At 35.3% G+C, this 27,923-nt stretch overlaps 1 protein-coding gene across 2 annotated transcripts in view; it reads left to right on the top strand.

Annotated features, from left to right (window-relative positions):
• Nucleotides 1–27,923, top strand: part of CDC14A (cell division cycle 14A) — a 66,585-nt gene that overhangs the window by 18,702 nt on the left and 19,960 nt on the right. For both annotated transcript variants that reach the window (XM_074832615.1, XM_074832614.1), the window contains exons 4-9: nucleotides 1,356–1,448; nucleotides 8,453–8,532; nucleotides 17,296–17,362; nucleotides 19,564–19,626; nucleotides 22,867–22,954; nucleotides 26,013–26,243. In XM_074832615.1, coding sequence (XP_074688716.1) covers nucleotides 1,356–1,448; nucleotides 8,453–8,532; nucleotides 17,296–17,362; nucleotides 19,564–19,626; nucleotides 22,867–22,954; nucleotides 26,013–26,243 — 622 coding nt within the window. The remainder of the gene's footprint in view (nucleotides 1–1,355; nucleotides 1,449–8,452; nucleotides 8,533–17,295; nucleotides 17,363–19,563; nucleotides 19,627–22,866; nucleotides 22,955–26,012; nucleotides 26,244–27,923) is intronic.

The following is a 27,923-nucleotide window of genomic DNA, read 5'->3' as shown; positions in this document are numbered from 1 at the left end:
AAGACCAGACTGGAATGTTAGAACTGCTATTAAAGGTGCTGTTTCTGTGGAAGGTGGGAGTAAGATGCTCACTGTGATATATGCATCAGTTTTCTCCTGAGTTTATCAGCTATTTGGGTTTTTTTGCACAATTTGATTCTGTGGTTAAAGATGTCCTAAAATTTGCAACAAGATTTGAGATGAGAGTCTACATTTACAGATTTGTGGAAGAGAAATACAGTTGGCACTACTTAAATAAATAAACCACAATTCTGCTGCAGTTACCTTATCTCCCACCCCCAAGTGTCATCAGTGCCAAGAGCAGGAAAAGAAAGTAAATTAAGATTGTCAAATTGAAGTTAAAAACCTGAAGTTGGGTAACAGCAGCACTGTTATAAAGGCAGTTTATAAAATGTGCAACTTTTAAAAATAGAAATGGGCTGCAAATATTTATGAGCAGAATCCAGTATGTCTGATGATGACTTCCTCAAAACTGTAGGATTACTGTAGAAATCTGCCAGGAAAAACATGAGTAGTAGTGTTGCAGAATATAATGAAAGTGTAGCAATTAATGATGCTAAAAATATAATAATGCAATAAACTGTCCAACTTGCCATTTTTAAGTGATAATTATACCTCTCTCTGGCTTTAAATAGTTTTGCTGCAGTTTGTCATAATTGTTCTTGTCTACTGCTTGTTGATCTTGTTTTCAATGGGAGTTTTGTCCACAGGATTCTGACAGAGACTTCTTTTCTTCCTAAATAAAGAATTGCAAGTGTTCCTAGTTCTGTCTCTGCCTAGCCTTTTTTTTCAGGCTTTTCACTTGTACAATTTTTTTTTAAAATGAATTCTTGCTGTTGAAGCTTTCTAAAGATGTCTGTCACTCCATTTTTAGGTAGTATAGATGGAAGAATGGTGTTTAACTTATAAAATGCCTGCAAGATTGATTGCTTCAGTTTTTCTCTTGTCTCCTTCACAGAATTACGTTCTAAATAGATTTAACATATAGGAGGGCATTTTAGTCTGAGAATTTCAGTGTCTTTAATCAATGTTCATAAGCTATTTTTCAAATATTTAAACCCGGATGAAAAAAACCCAGTATTTTATACTGAACATTTTAGTTCAACTGCATTTTCTAAGATATTTTCAGACATCAAGCTGAGAGACATACCCTCATACAGTGACTATTTCCCTGCACTCTTATCTATAATGTAAGAAGATTGTTCATGGTATCAGTAATATTTTTGCCTTTAATTTTAAGAATCTCTGTAAGAATTTTTTCTGACTTATTTTTCAGTTTTTCAAAAGTTACTTTTAAAAGTATTTTTAAAGTGTATTCTTCTCTTGGTAAATATGCTGTCTTTTTTTTTTAACAGTATTTCAGTCTATCAAGAAAGAAGATAGTATACTATACCAGTTTTGATCAGCGGAAACGAGCAAATGCGGCATTTTTAATAGGTGCATATGCTGTAAGTATTATTTATCACATGGATGCTTCTAACCTTCCTTAGGAGACATCTGCTATGTGTAAAATAGCATCTCAAGGGATGGTCCTTTAGGGAGGTAGGCAGATTGTCATTTGATTCTTCTTTAAGCTGTCTTTGAAAATTCTGCTGTATGAGTTTTATGGAAGTCCTGTCTTTGGCACTTAACTCCATTTACTACACAGGGAGTGGCTTTGGTGGATCATGTGCCTGTTTCCCATAGGATACCATTTGCTTGAATGTCAAAATTGCAAACCACAAACTTACCTCTAAACTTGGCTGTTGTAGGATCAATCACTGCTCATGGCTGCTCATAGTGGGAAGAAGAAAGCTTTTTCTCACAGCCTTTCTGAAAGTTACTAGACCAGAGGCATAGTGATTATTGGATGGATTTCTTTTCTCAGTTAATTTTCATAGGCTACCCAGAATAATGGAAAAATTGAGATATTTCAGCCTTCTAATATTACAGATAATATGCAATACACAGGGCTGCCTTAGTTACACAAGCCTAGTTTATTATGATATCACATAAGTTTTGATAGTCCCAAGCTGGCACTTGCTCAACCGCTTGTGTGTCTTCATAGCAGTGTAGCTCAAACTTCAATTTCACCTTCCCGCTCTACTGTCCAGAATTGGAGCACACTTGTAGAAGACTCAAAGAGTCTTTGCGATAGCATGTTTTACACTGATAAGTATTGAAGCTAACAAGCTGCTGGTCCCAAGCTGACATCCACATGGTCAGCTGAGTTCTGGAAGTCTCTGGTAAGTCAGGCTTTATACCATGTGAAAGCTGGTATGTTTCTTTCAGGCCTGAGGTCATGCTGAAGGCAAAGCTCAGTAAATACAGATGATAATATTGAAAGAATTTAGGTTGCAGATTCTTGTAGTTAAACAAAATGTTTTACTGTAAGTATGGGGATAGTGTGTAAATGCTTTTGAGAAAGAAGATCTATAAAGATGTAAAAACAATTGGGGTAAGTTCAAATTTTAAAAATCTTTTGGATAGATTTTTAACCCTTGGGAGTCAACCTGATGGAACAACTCTGCAAAAGGAATAATAAGAACAAATGAGTTAGAATGTTCTAAATTTGTTAATGTTTTTGACCATACAAGACTCTATTTAAAATGCTGGAATTAATTTCTAATTCTGTGTTTTATATTCTGTTTAAGGAGCCTCCAAATTTGGTAGCATATCTTTTTAAGCTTTACTGTCCCTTCAGATCCAAAATGTGTCTAAGTTGTAGCATCTTCAGTAATGATTCCCACACTATAGTTTGTAAACAAACTTCAGTTGTTCTATTTAGACTGCTTTTTGGTTTGTGTTTGCCTCATTATAGCTCCAGTTCTGTATTTAGAAAGATTCACTTCATGTTTTAAAGCTGGTCTAATTAAGCCTATAGCTAGGGAACACTCATCTAGCACATTTGTAGATTACAGCATCTAATTGCCTTCACTGGATTGCTCTTGTCTGATCCTGCCTTCACCTTCTGATACATCTTAGAAGCCTAGGAAAGAGTAGGACACTGGCATTTTGAAGAGGACAAGATTATCTTTTTATTCCCCTTGTCCAGTCCTTGTTATATGACTGTCTCAACTAAGTAGCTGTTCTCTGTGGTAAGGGGTTAAAAGGCCCTTATCACAATTAGCTAGACCCAAGGAAAGAGTGCTGCTGTCCATAAAGAGAAATTCCTGCAAAGCCAGGTTGTAGGAACAGAAAGGTACAGAGGTACGTATGATGCCAGACAGAACTCCAAGCAGAGGACTGATCAGCTATGCCATACTTACAGTATTTAAGACTTAAACACGGGAACAGTCTGGTATATTTGGTAGTCCTTATTTGAAGGAGCTGCTCAGCAGCTAAAATGAAAGTACTGGGGGGAAAGGCAGCAGAAATCCCTCTAAAGAAAGTCGAGGGGGAGCACATAGTACGTGTACCATGGTGTGATTGTGTTTGTACTCCATAATGGATATCAGGTGGCACATCACATAAGGAGTCAGCAGCTTATGTGTGCAATAAGGTAAATTAGTGTGCCACAACTGTGCACGTTTAACCCTTGCCTAGCCTGTTTTAAGCTGCTTATAGCTCTTAATTGCTAGCATATGCAAGTGATCTACATCTGCATTTGGTATTACTCTCCTGTCAGACTAGTAGATGTTTTAAGTATCTTCTGATTATTGAAGATATTATATACCAAGAGTAATTCTTTACTAATACATTGTTACGGGTACAAAAAAGTATTTGTTCTCTTGTTGAAAACACCTTATAGTCACTCACCAATTCATCTCAATTTAGGAAGACACTTTGCACAAAGGTATCCAATATGTTACATAGTATGTCACCCCAGAGTTATTTCTATAGATTTGTATTCCTAAACTTGCAAGCGTTATGGGAGTTCATTCACCTTCTATAGTGATTGATACTAATGCATAAAATTAATATTTATTTATTCTTAAAAGTTATTTACCATCTATCTAATAATCTGATTTTTGTTTTTTTAACTGCAGAATCTTAGCTTTTGTAATCCAGACATATTCATATCACACTCAAGAAATAATATTTGCATTTTTGGAGTGTTTTACCTGTAATTGCTATGTTCATCAGATGCAGTAGATGTACACTCTTGGGTTACGTGATAGGGTGGTTCCTGACCTGATGGAATCTAATCATATTCTGCAGTAAAAGAACTCTGTATAATTGGCAATTTGATCTATCACGATTTGAATATCCAAATTGTGACAAATATAGGTACTCTTTGATTTAAGGTGTTCTAGATTTTATGTCTTGTCTTTGATTATACAAGCATTTTGAGACCAGAAAGTCTTATAGCTATTAAGTCTACCAATGTGTGAAAGTTAATTGAGAAGGCTTGTTTTGTTTGTCCTGGTGTTAAAATATTAAGTGTAAAATGAAACATGGAAAACAGTGGGTCAGGTTCTAGGAATGGGTTTCCAGTGGTGATTATGCAACTTAGATTGTTCCATTAAACAGCTTCTTAGACCTTTGTACTGAAATACCCTATAGCTATTAAAATATTTTAATAAGAGAGTCATAAGTTTAAGTGAAAGTTAGGTCTTAAAACTTTATTGGCAATAGCTCGCCTGTTTGTAAATTGCATCTCAGTAAGATGTGTTTTCTAAATTTCAGTTTTTACAGTGGACTTTCAATACATTTGGGCTAATTGTGTCCAATTGCTAAATTATTGTCCTTGTTCTTAAGAATTCTGCAAAAATCACTTCTGTAGTAAAATTCAGATTAAGAAGAAAAAAAATTTTTAAAGTGTTACAAGAACAGAAGAACATGCAGATTTCTCTGATCTTACAGGGAATTTCAGGGTTTCTCCTAAATGGCCAAGACTACAACGCAGAGTGTTCAGTGATGTCAAAAACAGGGTGCTACTAGGTTTTACAAAGTCTTACCAGGCACCACAGAGAATATTCTGAAGCTAGTATGGCTTTGCTTTTTCCTTCATCAGTCATTTCCTTGCAGGAAACTTTTCCCCTAATTTAAAAATACAAATTAGACTTCTCAGCCCTACCTGAAACTTTAAGGGTTTGTGCTCTTGTAATCTAAGCATATCACACTACTGCTCAAATGCATAATCCCTCCCTTGGACTGCCAGCAAGTACAAAAGCTTTTCAGTTACTGCAACATATACAGCCTCTTTGCTGTTTTGAGCAACACCTTTCTTCTGATTGCTTTAGATTGGCTTCACAGAATTCTTGTGATAACTTAGCAGCTCTAGAGTGGATCTGTTGCATATACTTCTAATTTGAAAATGCCAGCTGTGCATGGGAAGAAGATGAATCCAAATTCTATTTGAAGTATTGTGGATGAGTGCTAAGGTGGACTTGCAAAACACTAATTGCCTTTTTGTTTTGTAAACTTTTTAGGACATATGGTATGAATTTTCTTGGCAGCGTGTATGTGGCCAGTATTGCTACATCTCATGTGCCTGCATAGTGTCCCAACTGTGGAGAGCTTTATCTTTCAACCACATAATATTCAGGAAGTGAGAACATAAGAATGGAAATGTCAGAGAAAAAAAAAAAAAATTTGAAAAATTTCAATATTTGATGAATCTATTTTTTACAGGTAGCAGTGCCACAGGATATGAGTTATACTAGTGACAGTGGGGAAAGGGAGGAGAACCTTGTCCCTTGTAAAACAACTCTTGTAAAAGAATAGTAACTGCCTGGAAAGTGGTGACTTTTTTAAAAGGCTTTTACTCGCATTACTTCTTAGATACAGGATCAATTTATACAAACTATTCACAACAGGCTCTTTGTGTTGGGTTTTTTTGTGTTAATTTGTATAAGTTGCAGAATGAAAGCCCTCTGAAGATTCATCATATTATTAGATTAAAAAACTAAGTTTCAGTTGCTGAGTTTTCATTGATAAAGTTCAGTTAGAAAACAGTCTCCTCTGTTTTTCTTGATGAATATCACTACTTTTTAAGTACTGAAGCATGTACTGTAGTGTTTCCTTCTCCATTTTATTATCCTTCCCCCTTCAGCTACTGCGTTATTCTTGACATCTGTGATACTTGTGTTTTTTCAGGAGCTCTGTTCAGCATTTCTTTCCCTTTCCTCCTTCCTTTTATGTTCTTAATATCTTTTTCCTGTTTCCATCCTGGTGTCTTTATTATGAGCTCTGTGGACAGACAACTAGCAGTGTTTGGTTCAAAACATCATGTGTACATGTCTTTGAGCAGAGACAGCTCTCAAGTACCATAACTTCTGTTAAATAAAAGCTGCAGTGTTGGGAAAACATTCATATAATACAAATTTGCCCCTACTTCAGGTTTCTGACTCCCTAACTGTGTAAGATGGAAACTCATCTTTCCCTGAAGTCCTCTGAGCTACCTTCTAGGGATCGTTTGACTATAAGAAAGAATTTAGGCTTTAAATGGAAGCTAATTAATGTCATTATTAACATTAATTGACATGAATAAAATCAGTATTTTTCTCTGAAATACACCCCCCACTGAAATTTCTTGCACAGGATGCATTGTTCTTAAATGTAAAACCTTTGTGGTGAGGGGGACTATAAAGAAAATATAAAGGAGACTTCTTTTACAGGCTAACAGAATCTTTCACAAATGAATGTGCAAGCATAATGGCATTGTTGTGCTGCAGGGGTTGAAAGCATGAACTTGGTGCCATTAGTTAGCAATCATTGCTGTAGACAGACTGTTACAGCCTAAAAAGAAATGGGCCCCTTTACTTTTTAAATTATGTTAATACATATATCCATTAAGTAAATCTCTCAATCTGTTCCAATATTAGTAATCACTGGTTTGACCTCAACAACAAAGAATCCAATAATTGAGTTAGAAACAATTGTTCTGATAACACAGAATAAATGGGATGATATTCGTGTAGAAATTGTGGTCTGTTTTGATGGTGGAAAGGATGCGTTGCTTTCAGAGATTAAGGAGGGGAGAATATGGAAGTTCAGTCAAATACAAGGACATTAATTTTGAGAAATATGTAATTTGGGCACTTTTGCTAAATGAAACAGCAATGTTGACACTGCTGCAGTATTAAGATTTAATATTTGAAGATAAGTGGCATTTGTTCCTCTTTTTGGGTACTGGTTATACTGATCTGTTCTATCAGTGTGACCATGATGAGTGGAGCAGCGACATTGGAGACTGAGACTGAAATACAACTCCATGTCAGAGAATTGATCTTTTGAAGGCAAATCAGTTTGTGTAGAGGGTTTTGGTCCAAAATTAGACCAGTTGTTCAAAGTAGTGAAATAGGTGGTAGTTGAAAACCAGAGATGATTCTGGACCCTCTTTTCATTGTGTCATGTCAAAGAGCTTTCAGACTATTTTACTTGAGTCAATTTTTTTTTTTTTAATCCTTATCTTTTCTGTGTGCCTTGTCCACACTTGAAGAAATGCAAGAAAATCTACCTACCATGTTGACACCCTACAGAATACTAAGAATCCCATTAACTTGAGATATAACTCTAGACATAAAGCAAATAGCAAATATTCTGGGAGTGAACACCACTTACCTATAGTCTCATGTATTCAAGGTCAAAAATTGAATAAAGCTTTCAGATCAGGATCTAACCTATGTCTTGGTTAAGAAAATATTTATTAAAATACTTTATATTCAACAGTTAAGTGTGTGTAGACCTAAAAAGTAGCCATGTAGGTGCTGGTTGTAAGGTGAGTAGTGGGGAAATGGCTAGAAAAATTGTGTGGCTTTGTTTACAAAACGTTTGTGTGCATGAAATATGCCACTCCAAACTGGATGAAATCTTTTTTTTTTTTTTTGTAAATAATGCACTTGCTTAATATGTATTCCAAGTTAGGTTTATTTTAGGACCAGTTTTACTGTACAAATAAAAATTGAAGTGCAGCAAGATACGGTTGTATTCTAATTTCTTACTTAAGCCAGTGCAGCTGATAGTGTTCAGTGATAGCAGAATGAGCCTTGGTTTAGGGTGTTACATTAACTATATGTTGGTCTCATAGTAACAGGTTCAGCTTGTTGAATTGGATATTTTTGTTAATTAGTAGTTTGATACTGACAGTTAAGAATCAAACAATATTTGTGTTGGAAAATATTCCATTGAGCAGTGGTGGAGAAATGTTTCCTTTGTCAGCTGCTGTGAAAATATTTTGATTCATCTGAAATTGGACAGAGAACTAGTACAGATGCGTATTTTTCATCTTAGTATGACGTTGAGTCTGTCTCGAAGTCTCTCAGTTGCAGCAATATGATTATTTTTACATTTTTTTTTAAAGGAGGGAAATTACACAAAACAGAAATCCCAGTTTCTGTTGACTTCTGTTGATTTCTGAGTCTTTTACTTTGTATGTCTTTTCTGACCTATAAGTGTCATAGGAGTTGGTCATGAAGGAGTACAGTGTACATTCTTGGGAATTTAGGGGCTGAGGGAAGCTTACATGTGTTTAATGACTTTTCAGGCTCAGGGCTCATGTTTTTTCGTCTCCCCCCATCCCTTTTAGGTAATATACTTGAAGAAAACACCAGAAGAAGCTTACAGAACACTTTTGTCTGGATCTAATCCACCATATCTTCCATTTAGGTATGTGAACGTGAGAAATGGGCCTAACTTTGGTTTTTTTGGTTGGAATTTGCTAAATATAAATTTTTCAGACTGACTTCCCAGAAAATGGTTTCATGTCTGATACAGACATTGTATCAAAATGACTGATCTCCAGAAAAAAATTTTTAGGTCTGTTGGAATAACTTGCTCTGTGTTGGAATAACAAAGCCATTTAGATTGATTTAAGTTTTAAGTAAGACTCGCAGTCTTGCAAATTGTCAGGTTTTGAAAATAGTTCTTAAAATGTTTCTGATTTAGCAGTTAAACTTTTCTTCATCATGTATCATGTTTTACTATTCGAAGTCATTCAGATCTTTTAAATTACCTAGTACCTAACTAGACTTACATGAATGAGGGGGGGTTTATGCTGTTATATTTTCTCTATTTTACAGAACAAGTACTTATGTTCAAGTAATTAAATTGCTTTGCCTTTCTGTTTTCAATGAATCATAGATAATTTCTATCAATCTGTCTTTATTCTCTGTACTAAGGTCATATTGAGACTTCAATCTGAGGAGTTTTAGCTATCATGACTATCTATTAAAGAGACTCCCAAATTTTTTTCATAGTGTGGACAATTAAATGCCCTTGTGCTTCATGAATGAAAATGCCTCACACTATTCCTATGCAGACACTGGCAATAAAAGGCAACTTCAAGAAGGTCAATATCCTCTTTTTTAGGGGAGTCAGCATTTTAGAAGTAGTGTTCACTGTCAGCCAGTGCATTTGTAAATGTAGACCTACCTTGTCTATATCAAATTCATCTGATTCTACAGCCACTCAGCAAAGGAAGATCATATTGTCTCTCTTCTCATAGCTTGTGCAGGAGCCAGATACAGTATAAACTGTTGGGATGGTAGATTTGGATGTAAAGACCAGTTTGACTATGAAATCTTAAACCATTGAACACATCTTTTTAAAAAAGATATCAAATCAATGATAGCTTTTTTTGGCAGAGAGTTTATACACTGACCTGGTCATCGATAGGTCTCCAAAACCCAAGAAGTTTACTGAGCTATTGATAACTGTATTTTTTTTCAGCTAATTATAAAAGATACTGGATACAATGCATAAAAAAATCTGTTATTTTAAACGTCAGTGTTTTTTAACATCTCCAAATTCTATATAAAATACAGGAGTGATGATCTAAATTAAAGAATAATGTATAGTTTTCTCCACCTTTTAGATTCTTTGGTTCCTGATCTTCTTCCAGTTTGAAATAATTACACTGGTCCTTTCTGTTTACAGAAGGTTCAGCTATTGGAAAATTGCTACAAGAAGTTCTTTGAAGCAAACTATTATTCTGAGCACAGAAACTGCCAATACATTCTTCTGTTTCCTTATCATTTTGGGGAAGCAACAAGGGAAATATTTCCCTGCAATATTTCCCTTCCTTCCAGGGATTACTATGTAGCATTTTAGTGGATTCTAAAAAAACCTGACTCTTCCTTTCATATCAAATTCTCAGTGGTTCAACTTTGGTAGGAGTATTTCTTTCATATAAGAGCTTTTAATACTAAAGTGACTTAAATTTTTCAGAATCTTAAGCTTAGTTTATTCAAAACTTGCTTAAAAAGCAAAACTCTTAGTAGTGAAGGATGTATGTTACCTGAGAATGGTTGTATCTTGTTCACCAATTAAAGAAATTTACTGTTTGGAATTATGGTAAATTGCTGTGTCTCTAGGTTCCTTTCTTCACCACCAAAGTCAAGATTAAGATCTGTAAGAAAGACGTTCTGACAAAGTGAAGAACCTTAGTTGTTAGGTCCCAAAACTGTAAGACAGAAAACTTGGGAGGAATAGTGTTTTTGCAGAACAGTCTCATATGACCCTATTTGCTCAAACCAAAGCCTATACAGACCTTCGCCTTGCAACCAATTCCTTATAATAACAATGATGATAATAGTAGTGATAATAATAAAAAAATGCTGTTTCTGCTTGACTGGTAGGGAGTAGTGAAAGTAATTGGCTCTGTGATTTCTTGTGGGGCTGATAAAAACCACAGTAACAAATTTAATGATATGAAACTATTTCATTTTAAGTGTTAAATAATTATTCAAAGCAAATCCTTGTAGTTTGAATTCATAAAATTCTATTCTGAAATAGAACAGTTAGCTACTCTGAGATCAGCAAAGCAGGGGTCAAGAAATACAAGAAACAACAAGACTTTCTGAAGATGACTTTGTATTATATACAAAGAGCATTTCATGTTTCCCAGGGGAGAGAATACTAACTGAAAACATTGAAGAAGGCAATGTCCAGCAAAGGGACTACTCAGTTTTTGCAGTCTGGATTGTCAAAATGATTACAAAAGTAATAATCACTTCATTCCGTTGGTCAGCTTCAGGAGAAAAGGGCAATAAATGTATAGAATAGGCAGTCTTCTGACATGTAACTCCTCTGCAGTCTTTGTCCATGTGTTTCAAACCCTGGGTTGCTGGGAGAAAAATGATTAGCTAAAACAAAAGCTTTTATGGGAGGTTGTGGGATTTTTGTGGTGGGTTTCCTGTGGTGTGGATGTGTTTTGGTATGCTTTGGGATTTTTTTTCTTTTTTTTTTTTTTTTTAAACGCAAAACTTTAGCTATTTTAGAGGATGGGAGGGAGTCAATCTTCTTGAGGAGAGCCTTGCTGTTCCTAGAAGGAATATAGTGTTATGAGCTAGAAGAGTTAAACATCTTGATTTCTTGAGCATTCTTTCTTATATGACATGGGGCTGGAAATCACTTAAGTTTCTTTTGGAGCTGCTTTGGACTATGTCAGGTCTTGGCACTGGATTAGAGCCTAAGCACGTTCTGTTATCAGTGGTATAGTTTGTCCTGCTTGGAGAGAAGGCTGTGTAATCTAGCTGCATGGGAGGTAAGACAAAGAGAAGTGAGGAAATAAACTGAAGGATTCTGACAAGGTAGGAATGTAAGAAATGGGGAGTCTGATAGGGAGGGGATATTTGGGAGCTGAATTCATAGGAAGAGGCTGGAATAGATACATAAGGAATTTAAGAATTACTGGGGCTGAGAGAAGGGCAAGTAGATCTGATGAGGGCCTGCAGTGAGACAATCTAGATTAGCTGGGAATGGGGAAGAAATAATTTATTCCTCCTTCCCTGGTTTTCCAAAGCCTTTGAGATTATTTTCTCTTCCTGTCCATTCTAAGACATTTGAGACATCTCTGGTGCAAAATATAGCATGATACAGAGGCTCAAGCAAATGAATCTGTGCTGGAATCAGTAGCACTGCCTTAGGTAGTATATCTGCTTGGCATCAGGCTATACTGTGAAAAAACAAGTTGGTGCTATAAGAAAGTTTGCACTCCTTCCTCATCTTTAGTGTCTTGAAAAGGACTAAAATGACTCTTATGTACAATGAAAAACATAACCCAAATGTCTTACCTCTTCTCTCCTGTTCTAAGGTCTAGGAAGGAAATAATTTGAGGTATTAATCATTGGTGTTCAGTACTTATTGACTTGAATTTATTCTTGGAGCCTGGAACTTAGATATTATATAACTTCTGTAGTATAGGTCATCCCTGAATAGTTTCAAGTGCAGGAATTTATCAGTGAGCAGTGATCAGTCAGATGTTACAGGTAGACTATTTAACAAGTTCATTGATTTGATATCTGAAGTGTCTTCTATTTAGCAAAAAAAATAGACAACTTTCAATAGGTAGAAGCTGCAGGATTGTCAGATTCTTTATGAAGTACTGAGTTATGTTTACATGAAGTGATCACTGGGAAACTGATCTGCTTTCATCTAGCTCAGTGACCTCAAAAAGCCTTAATCGGCTTAGATCTTCAGCTGGTATTTCATTTAAAGACAGCTTCAGCAAATACTGTTCAGGGGTAGAAGGAAATCAGAATACCCCTCTTACAAGATGCATGGAAATTTTGGGGGTTTGTTTTTATAACAGAAAAACTAAAGAAAGCAGGAGGGTAAGGAACTACTGTCTTTGAGACACTTTAATTTTATTTTTGGCTGATTCCCTGTCAGTTGGTGATGCTCTAGTCTCTTGAAGATCTTGTACTGTGTCTTCTCACTTCCATTTAAGAAAATGGTGCTAACACCATTTTAAATGATCACAAATACCAGTTTCCTATTGTGAAACTAAGTTTTAGATCTTTACCTCAAACTACTGTGTATTGACTTTATATTAAAGAGAAGAAACATTTATTTTAGTATTATTGTGTTCAGTCTCTAGATATGACATGAATTTCAGAGCTAGATTTGTAGCTTTTGGGTTTTGTTTCTTTACTGGCAAGTGCTGGGGAAACAAGCTATTTTGTTATTGACAGTGTTTAGAGGTTTGGTGAAAGGGAAAGCATTATGCAGTATTGAGGTCAGTGACAGTAACTGTGAAATCGGATGTGGGATTTGCAGCTCTGTAATGCTGGCTCAAATTCATACTACATCTGTATCTCATAGAAATATTCACATTTTTTCTAATTTTGAAAGCAAATAGCGTACTATCAGGTAATAGTTGGTAAAACACTGTTTGAAAATCAAGGTGGTTATGCGCTTGGCCATGAAAGACTGGAAGAATACTCTAGTGAAATATGTGATCAGCAACAGAAATCAGAGCACCCACACTGTAAAACTGTGCAGGAGATGTCTGTGTGTGCCCTATTCTATTATTCTGATATGAAATGAGGTCTTCCTTTCTCTTCTATGTTTTTTTAAACACAGAGTTCTGAGTTGAACAAAAAGCATGGTTTCCACCAGTAAAAAAACACCTGAATGTTTTTGTATACACATAAGTAGTCCCAGTAAGTTAAAAATTACTACTGTCTTAAACACAAGCACATACATTAGTTTTCTGTAGGATAGGATGCTGACTGTACAGTGGACAAAGGAGGTGAATAATTTTAAATAGGAAGCATGTCTGGAATTAATTTTAATTTCATCTAAAATTATGTTTCTTCGAGGTTAGTAAAGGTATCTTTTCTTTACAGTGCTCTTCCTCATAACTTAGTGCTTGCATTTGGTTTTACTGTGGTACAAAGTGTGGCCCATTCAGAATCTATTGCATTTTATACAAGGTAAAATTAGTATTTTTAATTATTGCTCTAAAACTCGTGAAATATATCTGTCATTAGTAGAAAGAAAATGCATGGTGGTGGATCTAGTGCTATATAGACTTCTCAAGTCAGTGAGGTATGAAAATAGCTGTATTTCTAACGGGATTTTTGTAAAGGTTAGTACTACTTCTGACAGCATCCAATATATTTATCCATGATCTGGAAATTTATACAAAATCAGTAGGAAGACAGCTTGACCCGAAGAACAATGAAATTGAACTAGCTGTTATGCATTAATCTTTAATTATTTAGTTTTCTCCAGTAAATGCATTCATTCAGGAGGATTCAGAAAATAAGATCAAATTTATTTTTTAAATATTTCCAAAGATGTTTAATGATTTGACATGACTTCTAACTGATTTCTCTGGGATAGAAAAAGAACTTGATAACGGTCTCAGCCTGGAGGAAGTCATCTGGGTGACTTGAGGGGGAGATTTGTTTTGGTTTTGCCTTTAACAAAGAGAAAATCAAAATAATTAGTGACTTAAAATACCTTATACAACTCCCTCTAAACAAAAAGGTTTATTTGAAACATTCAGGAAATCTGGTCACAATAAACTAATAATCTTTGCCTTTTGAGTGTTTCAAGGTCTTTCTAGGCATGTAGTTGGGAGTAAGACTGGCATTTAGGATCTGATCTTTAGGATTCTGCAAAATGCTCTTTGACTAAACTCTAAAGGAATAGTAACACTTCTCTGGAATAATATGAAATCATCTATTTGATAGAAAGATTGACTATAAAAAATGTCACTTCATGAGCACAGTGTGACTTTGCTTCATAAATAAACTACTTTTAAAAATATTGTTTTAATATTTAAAACAGCTCTGTAAAGTGCATTTTGTTGCTTGCTGTGCGTTCTGAAACCAGTAACTTGGGATTTATCTCTTAATACTGCACTTGCCTTACCTGTAGTTCAGATATCACTCTACTATATCAATGGATCCAGCATGCAGAGTCCTCATGGATTATACATAAAACTTCTGCCAGATTAATTTCTTTGTTCTTATACCTAAAATTTAATGCTTGTAGATAGCTTAGCTTAAAATTCTGTAGCATAAAACAGTAAAGTTTCAGAAAGGGGTTTGCATCTGGAATTGATTCTAATGAGCCAGTTATACTTTTGAAAACTAGAAAAGAAAAAAATACATATATTCCTGCATTTACCTTGAAAAGGATTGGGAGTGCTAAAATAAAAATGTCTATGGCTTTAAGGAAAAAAAATTGCATAGATTTTGTTCCATTTTCTTGTTTTCCAAATTACGATAGAAGGAACTTTTATGATTTGCATGTGTTTTCTTACCAGAAGATACTTGAGGGGCAGAGGGAGAGAAAGAGAGATTATGGCAAGGTCTGAGATAATATGCTCAGTATTTGCCATGGTTCATCAGACATCGTGCTTTCCCTCGAAGCATTAGGTAATATTAAGCCACCACTTCCAGGTGTTATTTCACTACCATGCTGTACTGTCATTCATATCTACTGTTTGTTTATGGTTCCATATGGTTACGCTATCGCATTCTGCCACAAAAGATAGATGGGTGTGCAAGTTTTTCAGATGTTAACTCAGTGTGTTGCATTTCTTTAAAAAAAATGTTAGAATGCTGCTATTCTTTGACACTCTGGGAATTTGGAATTAGGTTTAAACAGCTTTTTATTTGTTCATTTCAAAACTTTGCCTGTTTGGAATTTTCCTAGCTTTCAGTCTTTCTATTATTTCACTGTGTGTGGATGACAAGTGATGAAAGCAGAGCTGCTTTCTTTAATGGTTAGGTGCACAGCAACAGAAATGAGACGTTTGAGGCATGGATGATGTAGGCAATAGATGTTAGTTGCCAGCATCCTTGTGTACTCCACTGGTAATAGCTGTCTGTGGGAACTGGAGCTAAGAATACTCTACACCTGTAATTGTGATAGGCTTATCTTGTACATCTAGGTCAAGTTCAATGTTGTCCTGCCCTCTCTCCTCTCCCTTCTCTCTCTTGCTCTCATAGCACTTCTTATTAATGGATTAGAGATTATGTGGCTTTTTTTCCTTTTTTTTTTTTTTTTTATGTACTGCAGTATCAGGTGCCTTATCGGTTGAAGTAGTTATGTACATATAAATAAAATAAAAATTATATTCTTGTCATAGCAAAATAACATGTAATATAGAACACATCTGCTACAATCATATCTTCCATTCATATTTCTCTATAAATACTTGATTTTTTGGTTTGCATTTTGTGGTTTAGGTTTTGTTTTTTCTGTCAGGCCCTTCAGAAAACTGTTACAGCTTTTAAAGATTTTCTGCTATGTACATCTTCCCATTGGAGCCTCAAGATTTTTTGCTCAGAAGACCTTTTTGTTTGCTAAAATGATTTTGTGCTTAAATGATCTGTTACTCAACTTTCCCCTGTCAAAAATATATTGTCTGTAAAGTTTATATTTTACATCTTTGGTATGTTCTGCTTATCTAATGTAATGAAAATACTTTATGAAAAAAATATTTGTTGCATTTGGATATTGAATTTCACATTGTAAAAATTGTGGCTAAGTATTTTTTAATAATCTAATAACTTGAAAGCTTTTCTAGAGTAGCCTGCCTGCAATATGACGCTACCAGAATTGTAGCTTTTAATTTTCTTAAATACATTTTCTATGAACACTGCTTGCTCAAAACTGCTGTACTTATTCTCCTCTTAAAGAATGGGTGGGAATATTCTATTCTTAAAGTACTTGGGATTGAAGGACCATATCAATACAGAAAATTTCATACTACTTATAGCAATTAGACTATCAAAAAAGGAAACTTTTCAGTGAAAGACTGAAATTTTGGATCAATTATAGATTAAAGATGTATCTGGTTGAAACCTAAAATTTTGTTATTCTGATAAATTGCAGTTCTTAGCACTCTGGATAAAATAGCTTAGAGCAAAAATATAAAACATTTCTTTAATGAGTGATTAGGAAATAATCTGCCCAGGCAGGATTTTGTTAAAATGCAAACTGGTCTGAAACACACTTTGAAAAGTACTTTTTCTTTTTTCTACAATGCATTTGTTGCTGTTACTTTTTTGGTGGTGTTGTTTGCTTTTATGTTGGTGTCTCTTACCACTTGAATATGTTTTGCTTTGGGGTATCCTGTCATCTTTTAAAGAGAAATTTTTATTTTCATAGTGGCAGAACTGAAGTTAAATAATTTTAAATTTAATTATATCTGGATAATTTTTAATCACATCTGTAATCAGGCATCAAAATGAGAGCCTGTAAATGAAATCCAAACTAGTAGTCTATTTGCCTTTCCCTGTTAGACAGTGTAACTCAATTAAGACTTGAATAATGGTTAAAGCAAGTTTTGCTTTGTTTGCTACTATCATTACACAATTGAGAGAGGATGCAAAACTTCCTGTTCCAGGACAGCATAAATAATTTGGTAAAGAATATGTATTGAGCTGATGTAAAATATGCATTTAAAATGATTTGCAGTATCTAACTGCATTTACACTGAGCTACACCTTTGGTAGGGCAGTGCTTTAGCATGAACAAGCTTCTAAAAAGATGTCTGCTTTGAACTTTAATTCAGAGTTCTCAGAGGGGATTGAATAACCTGAATATATTATGTTGTGTGTTGCCTTTCCATGAGTTCTTAACATAATTCTGTGTATATTAAATTAATTTGTATTAAATCTTTAGGGATGCTTCATTTGGGAACTGCACGTACAATCTTACAATCTTGGACTGTTTGCAGGGAGTAAATAAGGTAATAACACTTTTCCTTAGCAAAACATTTAAATTGACTTTTAAAACATGAAGGAAAATACTGTAAAAATACAATAGAAAATCTGGTTTCAAAGCAGAATGTGTGTGAATGAGTAGTATGCTGTCGTGAAGCCTAAGTTACTGAGGACTGTGTTTGAGTAGTGACAATGGAAGAATGTTACACTTTTACCTGGCTGGCCTGGGCTTTGACAGCTTTCTGAACTTCACCTTCCGAATTGGAATGTGCAAACACACCAGGCCTGGCTGGGGGCAGTTCTTAACAGTTCAAGGCAGTGCACTAGATCTGCTAATAGATCATTTATAACCGTTGGTAGAAGGGAATAACATAGGTTGATAAAGTCAAGTGAGACAGACACCTAGGTATACTGTGATTTAATCTGAGCAGTTTTTGCATGTACTTGGCCCCAACTTTCCCCCAAAACACTTGGTTCAGTGTTTGAACTAATCTTTTCTGAATTGTTTAAGAAGAATGAAAACTACTGTATCTTACTAATGTTTTGATGTGTCACTTTCAACGGTCCTGGTCCTGCGGAATATTAGGCTCCAATATTGCTTTTTAAAAAATGTTACATCACATCTCAATCGGCAGCCTTGTGTTATAGTATATACTTCATACTGTAAGCAAAGATGAAATTTCGTTTATCACTTCCCAGTGATCTTGATGAAAGGAGCAGGCTATATGAACAGTTCTGTACAGACACTTTATGGACTATTTGTAATTCTTAAAAGTATGGCAAAACAAGTGTTTCTTAAACATTTTAAAAAGAGAGATCAAGCTTAATATTTTTAGTTCTGTGGGGGTGGGAAAGGAGCTGTCAGTTAACAGCAAGACTCTAATTTGTGTGGCATTTTACGGATCCTGAAGCTCTGTGAAGCAGTCAGTGCAGTCACTGTAATTTATCTGCAACAAACACGTCAAAAGGACTTTGAGACTCAGTCTTTCCTCCTTTGTTCCCATAAAATTTATTGTTAATTTTTTGTTCAGTTCATCTACAGAGGTAAAAACACTTTGAGCAGAAACCGGATGCCTTAATCTAAAGTAAAATCTTAGTCCCCCTGGGTAAATTTGGTGTTTGTGTGCACATATATCATATACATGTAATTCAGGGAGCATACAAATTCTGGAGTGCAGCCAGTCAACCATGCTTAACTTAAATACATTTTTCAAAATCAGCTGTTCAGACAAACCTCTCAGTATCTTAGGTTTCATCACAGGTCCAATCATTGAGCCTATGTGGTCTATAACAAAGCTATTTTTGTTTTGTCTTTAAAAAGGTGCTCTATATGTAGCAAATAATGGCAGACTGATGATTATTGTTTTTTGAATCATAGATATGTGGTGTGGTTTTTATCACACCTTAATCGTAGAATGTTGTATAATATCTATACTTCCCAGAATGCAGCAGATTCAGTATAAATATATGCTGAAGAACTCTTCCACCTATTCCTTGGGGAATTTGGGCTATGAATTACTTATTCATGGAATTGTTTTTAATATGGTATTATACACAAATCTTTAGTACAAAATTGGCATATTTAATAATAGTACAGTAATCACATACAAAACTTCTTTCAGTGCTGTAATAAATACTGTCTAATGTAGTCTAGTGAACTTCATTCTATCAGTGAAATGTGTATTAAAGCAAATCATAAAATACAAGTTATACACAGTACTGTATTCTGTATATGCCATTTTGCCTGGGTATTATGGTGATAAAATCAGACTATCATATTAAGTATAGAAAAATCAATAAACTCTTAATGTTCTGTATTTCATTCTGTCCAACTGCATGAAAACATATTCATCATAGAAATCATTGAATGAATGTATGACAAAAAGGGAATTGGTTTTTAATTTGTCATCTGCCTTACAGAAAAAACCATACATAATGGGGTGGGGAGAATCAATTTAATGATTTAAGTGATATGCAACAACCTTATGTCTCATTGTAATGTCTTTGAAGAAGAAATAATGAGCCTGACATGCTTTAGTGACATTGTTGGAGTTTTTGTTGTCTGTGTTGTTAATCTGTGTAAAATGTAATGTTGTCTTAACATAGAGGCTTCAATCAGCCAAAAGCACAAACATTTAGTGATTTAGTTTCGATTCTCAAAACCAGTATTATAAAATGAGATTATATATCATATTTCAGTATAAACTGACACCTTGTTACCTTTTAGGCTTTGCAGCATGGATTTTTTGACTTTAAGACATTTGATGTGGATGAATATGAACACTATGAGGTTTGTACATTTAATAATGAGTTGAAGTGTTTGGTTTACCTAAAATAAGTTTGAAGATACAGTAACCCACAACTTAAAACATACTGGAAACACATTTTAATTCAAGTAAAACCCAGTGTTCATATGTCAGGTATGTACATCCAAACATGTATGCTGTATGGGAAAAACATGCAGGATGAATATCTTTGCAATTTCAGTGCGTCACATAATCAGTCTACTGCTTTTTCACAGCCTTTCTGGCTTCTGGGACCTCTTTCATGCTTTCCCAACCTTCTGCCAGGATACGATCCAAGGTCTCTCAGCTGACCCATGGAATCTGTGTTTTCTTTCAACACTCATTGAGCTGCTTCGTGAGATGCTGTTTTTCCCAAATATGTGATAAATTTTTTATGGCCCCATAGATTAAGCACATCTTGAGCTTTTTTATTAAGGATGCATTATATGGGGATTCCAGTAATGAGAATACATCCAAAATATTTCCCTAATGAAGTCCTAGAAAGCTGACAGATGTCATTCATTGTTCTGCCAGCCTTCTTACAATTTAAGAATAGATACTCTGAATGGCTCTAGATGCTTCTAGGGCTTTGTTCTGTAACATACATGCCTTTATCTGCTAGTAGTAGACAGTTATATCAAGCTATATTGCTGCAGAGACCCTTTAAAATATGCCCATGCTGCACCTGTGAAGTGAGCTGTGTACAGAGGAAATCGCAGGCACAGAAGGTGTATATACATCTGGTCCAGAATAGTTGCATGATCTTCGCCTACCATTTCCCACACTCAAAGGAGGGGAAAGGGTTTTTACTGAAGTCAGCGACAATCGTGTAGTTGTATTGGACCTTGTCTTTGGAACTCCCTGAAGTTCCTGCATTTGCATTAGTTAAGGAGAAAGATATTTAAATTGGAGGTGTTCTAAGCATTTGAATATATATTAAACTATCTTTTTAGAGTTATGTTACTTTCTTGTAGCCAGTATTCTTCCCCCCAGCCCCTCCATTGCAATTTTCAGAAAACTTTTCAGAAATAATGAGAATAAATTTGCTTAGTCTGAAAACATCCATTTAAAAATTTATTATCTTAAGTTGAATATTTCTAATATCAAACAAGTTTTAGGGATAATTGCTTTTCTTAAATCTCTAACATTTGATAAATAACTATTTTGCTTTACAAGCAAGAAGATATGGGTGACTCAGTACATATCTGAAATCCAGCTATAGGAAATGCTTCATAAATGTTCAAGAAAGAAGGCGAGGTCAGGAGAGGAATAAATAGTAGAAAAACTTAATTTACAACACAATCTATATAGTAGATGTTGGCTGCCATAGGCATAATATAACATATAGCTATTCACAAAAATTAAAAGCATTTGTAGAAAGATTTCTGTATACTGTAATGTTCCATAATGATTAGATTGAGAAATTGGTATAACCTTTTTGAATTACCAAAATTAAATGAACAGTGACTAAAATTTCAAGTATGAAATTTCTGCTTTTTTGCTTACTCTATGTGCAAAAGGAAAATGTTTGTTTTAAAAAGAAATGATGGTTGGGAATTCTTAGGATTCTCTATATATAGTAGGCATTAATCTGCCTGGAAAAGTATTAAAATAATTGACTAAAGCTATCCCATTATCTTGTTTAATGCATAACTTTATTTTAGTTTGTGAAAAGTATGTATGTGTGAATGATGTTTAAAGTACGCTACCCACTGTCTGAGTTTAAAAAGCAGGAACTTGGAATCATCTTTAATTTTTTGTCCATTTTTTGGTATGTCATCTATTATTTTACACATTGTGGTCAGCTTTGTATGTTTAGATATGTTCTGTGCTATATTTCTAAAACTTTAAATGTTCCAGGTTTTTGCTGTGTTAGGTCTTCAAATGTGTAATTATGTGGAGAAAAGTTGCATAAGACTTAAAGGGAGCAGGCTAAAGGAAATTCTATTTCACATTTATAGTTCTTTCACCTTACTACATTATCAAGGCAGCTAATTCCCCTTTTGTTGGAATAGATTTAAAATACTCGAGTTCTCTTTTTTTTTAATACTAATGTTGTTTGCATGTAGTGTTGAGTGTATATATATATATACACATATATATACATATCTGTAGTTCAGGTTGATTAAAATTTAAATTATTCACAATAACTCATGTAACTATAAAGAACTACTTAATTCACAAATAAAACTGGTAATACAAATACAAAAATACTTTTAACTTATTGAACAGAACTTATTCCTTAAAGGGGATGGAGGTGCTACAGTGTTGAGATTGCAGTCTGTGATACAAATCTGGGGGGGCGAGGAGTCCTAATTTGGCAGTAAGATCGGTTCACTAGTCCTTACGCAACCTTGTTAACTTCCAGGAGTTTTCACTGGGTGAGGGCATTTAGAGCAAGCCTAATGGGCTTAGCTAAGCAAACAGTTGGTGAATTGATTACAGTAATGTGCATTATCAGAACCTTTCACTCATTAGAATGTTTTGATGAGCTGAGAGCTAAAAACACAAGCTTCATAATGCAGTTGAACTGAGTGCCGTGTCCTCAAAAGTCATGCTGAGAATGACTGCATTGCCAAATGAGGAATGAGCACTCTTCAATTAAAAAAACCAACAGTTTTGAACTTTAGTTCTGTATTTCCAAAGAACCTTTCAATTTTGGCAGTGACAGAATTTACCGAACCTTTTTGAAATTTTCATTTAAAAGTGAGCAAGAAATGTGAAATGTCACAGTTTATTATTTACCCTTTTAATTTGATTTATTCTTTGCTTCTATGATTACTGGCTCATCAGAGATTATGACAATATGTAAATTTCAGTTCCTACAGGGAAAGGATAATTGTTTTTGAAAGATAATTGATTTTTAATTTGTTTTCTGTGAATTGGGTTATTTATCCAGTGCCTTACAGGGAAGCATTTTTCCATATTCTTTGATGAAAATGTACAAGAATGTTGGTGCTTGCTGAACCCTCTAAAGAAGAAATATCTTCTATATGATCTTTCTTCTCTTATTGGAAAACTTCAGCAAAATTTTTTGCGTTTCATTTTATTAAAAGTTTTCAGAGAAGCGGCTTATGGTTAGTTAGTTTGTCCCATGTAGGTGAGCCAGCTAATTACATTTGAAGTGGTTTTTTTAATGCAGCAAGAACATAGTAAAAAGTAAAATAAAATCTTGAGTAATTTTTTAAAATTTGTGCGTACAGATATTAAAAAGCTTTTCTCTTTCTCATCTGGAATTTTTATAGCGAGTGGAAAATGGTGACTTCAACTGGATTATTCCAGGAAAATTTTTGGCATTTAGTGGACCACACCCAAAAAGCAAACTTGAAAATGGTATGGTATATATTTTAATGCTATTCTACAATCTTATTTTCTCCAGCATGTTAAACACTCACAGCAAATGAGCAGAAGATAATAGAGATTTATAGATTAATTTTCATCTTCAGAAATAATCATACAGTGAACATTTTATATATGATCATAGAACTTAATTCTAAAGGTTTTGGAATTCTTTGCTACAAGAATTCCAATTCTTCTAACAGTCAGTGACTTTCATTCAGTGACAAAGTGCCTAAGAAATTCAGATCCCTTACTTTCTCCTGGAACCTGACACCTGATACGAGAAATATTCAGAATTAAAGGTGAGTTGCATAAAGCAAAGGAGACTGTATTAAGAGTTTTGTAACAAAGGCCAGGAAGGACTTTAAGAAGAAGCTTGCCTTTTCTCCTGAAGATTCTTGGGATAATGGGAAGAACCTATGTGATTCTAATGGACTAAAAGAGAGAAACTGGACTGACGAGTGAAAGTAGAGATTTGGTCCAGCTAAAAGGAAAATTGGTCATTTAAAAACTACAATCAGATTTTTGCTGAATTTCACCTTATTCTTTGTTCCATGTCACTTTGTTTATGTGAGCATGTTTTCTGAATATCTACTTTTTTTTTTTCCTCCCACTTCTGCTCTCTCATGTTTCCTTGATGACTAGAATGCTGCTAATAACATAGTGTCCACTGAAGATTTAACAAAATGCAGGGAGAAAATATTTAAGTTGGTTTGGGTTTCTTGCCTATTCACTGTTACAGTCCCTTCTTGCAGAATTTTTTCAAAAATCACCTAAATTGTTCCATGGAATTTGGAAAACTTGTTTTATTTTTAACATGTATACAAGTGAAAATTACTAAATTAACACTAATGCTTAAAATCCAGTTATGAGGCTACAAATAAGCCTCACCTAGGTGAGTGTAAGTACACATTAAAAAGCTACATTTTTCTCATTATGTTGTGACTCTGTTTGCGTTTACTAATTCATATATGACTTCTGGAAATGACCTGTGTTTTGTGAGGAAGCTTTTGGACTTCATTTGAACAGGAATAAAAATTCTAGAGATAAACCAGTGAATTTAGTCAATGACAGGCCTTCTGATTTTTGTGGTAGCCATGTTGTTCCTGTGTTTTCTTTCTAAGGCTTAATTGTTAATGGAAAAGAATAAACTACATTTTATGTACATACATCCTATAGACACATGTGCATGTGCACACACTCCCTCACACCCTTGTCAACATAGAACATCTATTTGGTGAAAGTGTCATAAATAGTTTGTGCTGTGGTTGGTCTTTGACCTTTCTACCTGCACCCCTGTCTTTGTCCTGTCTCAACTGAATCAAGGCACTAAAGCTTTTTTACTATACAGTGGAGCCAAGAATGTTTCTGGTACTGCAGTTTGTCCTTTGACTGTTCCTCTTGTCCTTGATCACCAGTCTGTTTTCCTCAAAAACACAGTGTTTCCTCTTAAAGCATGTTCTTATTCTTTGATCTGCAGCTTGACTATAGATAAACAGCTATTCTGAAATGCTGAATTCATATATAGAATTATAGAATGGTTTGAGTTGGGAGGGACCTTAAAGATCATCTAGTTCCAACCCCCTGCCACAGGCAGGGACACCTTCCACTAGACCAGGTTGCTCAAAGCCCCGTCCAACCTGGCCTTGAACACTCCCAGGGAGGGGGCAGCCACAGCTTCTCTGGGCAACCTGTGCCAGTGTCTTATCGCCCTCACAGGAAAGAATTTCTTCCTCATATCTAATCTATATCTCCCCTCTTTCAGTTTAAAGCTGTTACCCCTTGTCCTGTCACTACACTCCCTGATAAAGACTCCCTCCCCATCTTTCCTGTAGCCCCCTTTAAGTACTGGAAGGCTGCTATAAGGTCTCTCTGAAGTCTTCTCCAGGCTGAGCAACCTTGACTCCCTCAGCTTTTCCTCAGAGAGGAGGTGCTCCAGCCCCCTGATCATCTTCATGGCCTCCTCTGGACTTGTTCCAATAGATCTATGTCCTTCTTATGTTGGAGGCCCCAGAGCTGGACACAGGACTCCAGGTGGGGTCTCACGAGAGCGGAGCAGAGGGAGAGAATCCCCTCCCTCGACCTGCTGGCCACACTTCTCTTGATGCAGCCAAGGGTACAGTTGGGTTTCTGGGCTGTGAGTGCACATTGCTGGCTCATAGTCAGTTTTCCATCCACTACTACTACAAAGTCCTTCACCACAAGGCTGCTCTCATTCCACTCATCTTGTATTTGTGCTTGGGATTGCCCTGACCCATGTGCAGGACCTTGCACTTGGCCTTGTTGAACTTTATGAGGTTTGCCCGGGCCCACCTCTCTAGTCTGTCCAGGTCCCTCTGGGTGCCATCCCTTCAGTGTGTCAACCGCACCACACAGCTTGGTGTTCTCACGAACTTGCTGAGGGTGCACTCAGTTCCACTGTCTGTGTCACCAACAAAGATATTAAACATCACTGGCCCCAACACTGACCCCTGAGGAATGCCACTTGTCACTGCTCTCCACTGGGACATTGAGCCATTGACTGCAACTCTTTGAGTGCGACCGTCCAGCCAGTTCTTTGTCCACCAAGTGGTTCATCCATCAAATCCATGACTCCAATTTAGAGCAAGGAGGTCGTGTGGGACAGTGTCAAATGCTTTGCACGAGTCCAGGTAGATGACATCAGTTGCTCTTCCCTTCTCCACCAGCACTGTAACCCCGTCGTAGAAGGCCACCAGATTCGCTAGGTGTGATTGGCCCTTGGTGAAGCCATATGTGCCTAGCTTTATGTATAAAACCTTACTTGTAGAGAGGAATGGGCTAAACAGAAGACAGGTCAGTGTTTCACATAGACCGTGTTTTAATTTTTTTTTCTGATCCTTTTTTAAATTATAGTGGTCTTTATGAGCATTTGGTGACAATTTTTAATATCATTTAAATGTTTATTCTGAATAAAATATTAAAGCATTTTCAGTATTAGTACGTTTATCATTCAAAAAAGTTTTTGGGGGCAATTTTGATTAGTAGGACTTCATCTATGACATTAAATGATTGTTGCTTTATTTTTTTATAGGTTATCCTCTTCATGCACCTGAAGCCTACTTCCCCTATTTCAAGAAACATAATGTCACATCAATCATAAGACTAAACAAAAAAATTTATGAGGCAAAACGCTTTACTGATGCTGGTTTTGAGCATTATGACCTGTTCTTCATAGATGGAAGCACACCAAGCGACAGTATAGTTCAGAGGTTCCTGAACATCTGTGAAAATGCTGATGGTGCTATTGCTGTACATTGTAAAGGTATGTGCACTTATTTATTTCTCAAATTGAAGTTCAAAATAAGCATAAATCCATAGAGTTTATTCCAGAAATAAAGCATTTAAAAAAATAACACTTTCTGGTTTGAAAGTAATATTGCCTTATGATACTTGACTAAATATATGACAAATATTTGTTATTTTCATGTGCTTTTTAAGTTTTTTCACCCTACACTACTACTTACAGTAACTGACAATCTGTTGTTCATTGTTCTGGTTTTTTTTAATATCACTTGAAGGCATGAGTTTTATTCATGGAGATTTCTCTTTTGCATTATGCTTTCACTGCATTATGATAATTGGCTAGAAAATGCAAAAGACTGAAAGGTTTTCTTTGTGCTTTTGGACTGTTCTACATTTTTCTGTGGAGCATGACTTCCACATTTCAAGTTAATGTGAGTTATTGTGATTCCAGCATTTCAAACCAGCCTATTTCAGCAAATCAACCAGAAAATACACAAAACATGCTTAGTCAAGAACGATTAACAAAGGCTTTGAAGAGTTCAGCTTGATTTATGTTTAGAGTTGTGTAAGGGCATTGTGGAGACAAATGTCTTGCTGCTCTGAAACAAGAATAGTGCTATTCATAATTTTTCCATGAACAGTAAACATGCATATCAAAGATAAATAAGTTTACTTGCTAACAAGTTGTTATTGTGGCTAGAACCCAGAAATTCTGGCATTAATAAGCTGGACATCTGCTAATTGACTAAATGAGAGTATAAACAATTGGTTAGCAGGAGTACATTGTTATTCTCCGGGCTTAGTGGCTAAAGGAATACAGTATACTTTTCTAGTGACATAGATATGCACTTGCTAAATTGAAGTATTTTTGGTCTTTCATCTGACCATTTAATAAGGAAATGAACAATCTCATTCTTTTTAGGTTTTTTACACTCTTCTAAATAAGTCTATGCAAAGTTAAATCAACAGTTAACTCGGAGTTAATGTATTGTCTGTATTTCGCTTGTACTCTTATTGCAGAAGTATTCCAAGCACAGCTCCCACACTAGAAGTTGCTTGTCCTAGAAGTTATGGAACGGTTTCATGCAAAGGGTTGCTATGGAAAGTTTGTGCATTAGCAGGAACTTAGAGAAAAGTACTGAAATCTTGGTGATATACACAGTTGCTAGATGTTACCTGCAATTTTCAGAGATTATTTTCTTATTCAGATGTATGTTTAGTATAGTACAGCTCTTGGTTATCTATTTGCATGTTGCATTCCTTTTGCATTTAAAACAAAACAAGAACACTCAAGCCCAAAACTCACTCTCTAACAATACCTCCCCTTTTTAAATGATTCTTCAGAGCTAGTCTTCCAATATGCAGTTACAGAATCTCACTATTTGTGAACTTTTACCTTCATCCTTTTACCTGAATCATCTTAACTTTGCAAAAAGTCACAGCAAAATTTAGTTACTAGTTAAATGTAAAGAGCTTGTACTTTTGTGTAGAATTGTCAGCAAGGATGTCTGGCAGCTTAGAGAGTTTGCATTTAGATCGTTGTTGGTACATAAACAATAGCTGGCCATCATGAGACTGTAAATCGCAAATACAATATTTGTGGGAAAATAAGGTTTAAATGGGGAGACACTTTACTAGTAGATAAGATGCGGGGCTAGAAAGAGATTGATTCTTACTCTATAGTTAGAGATTTGTCTGA

This window comes from Strix aluco, chromosome 8 (genome assembly GCF_031877795.1).
Source record: "Strix aluco isolate bStrAlu1 chromosome 8, bStrAlu1.hap1, whole genome shotgun sequence".
Classification (NCBI taxonomy): domain Eukaryota; kingdom Metazoa; phylum Chordata; class Aves; order Strigiformes; family Strigidae; genus Strix; species Strix aluco.
This window is presented reverse-complemented; position numbering and strand designations above follow the sequence as displayed.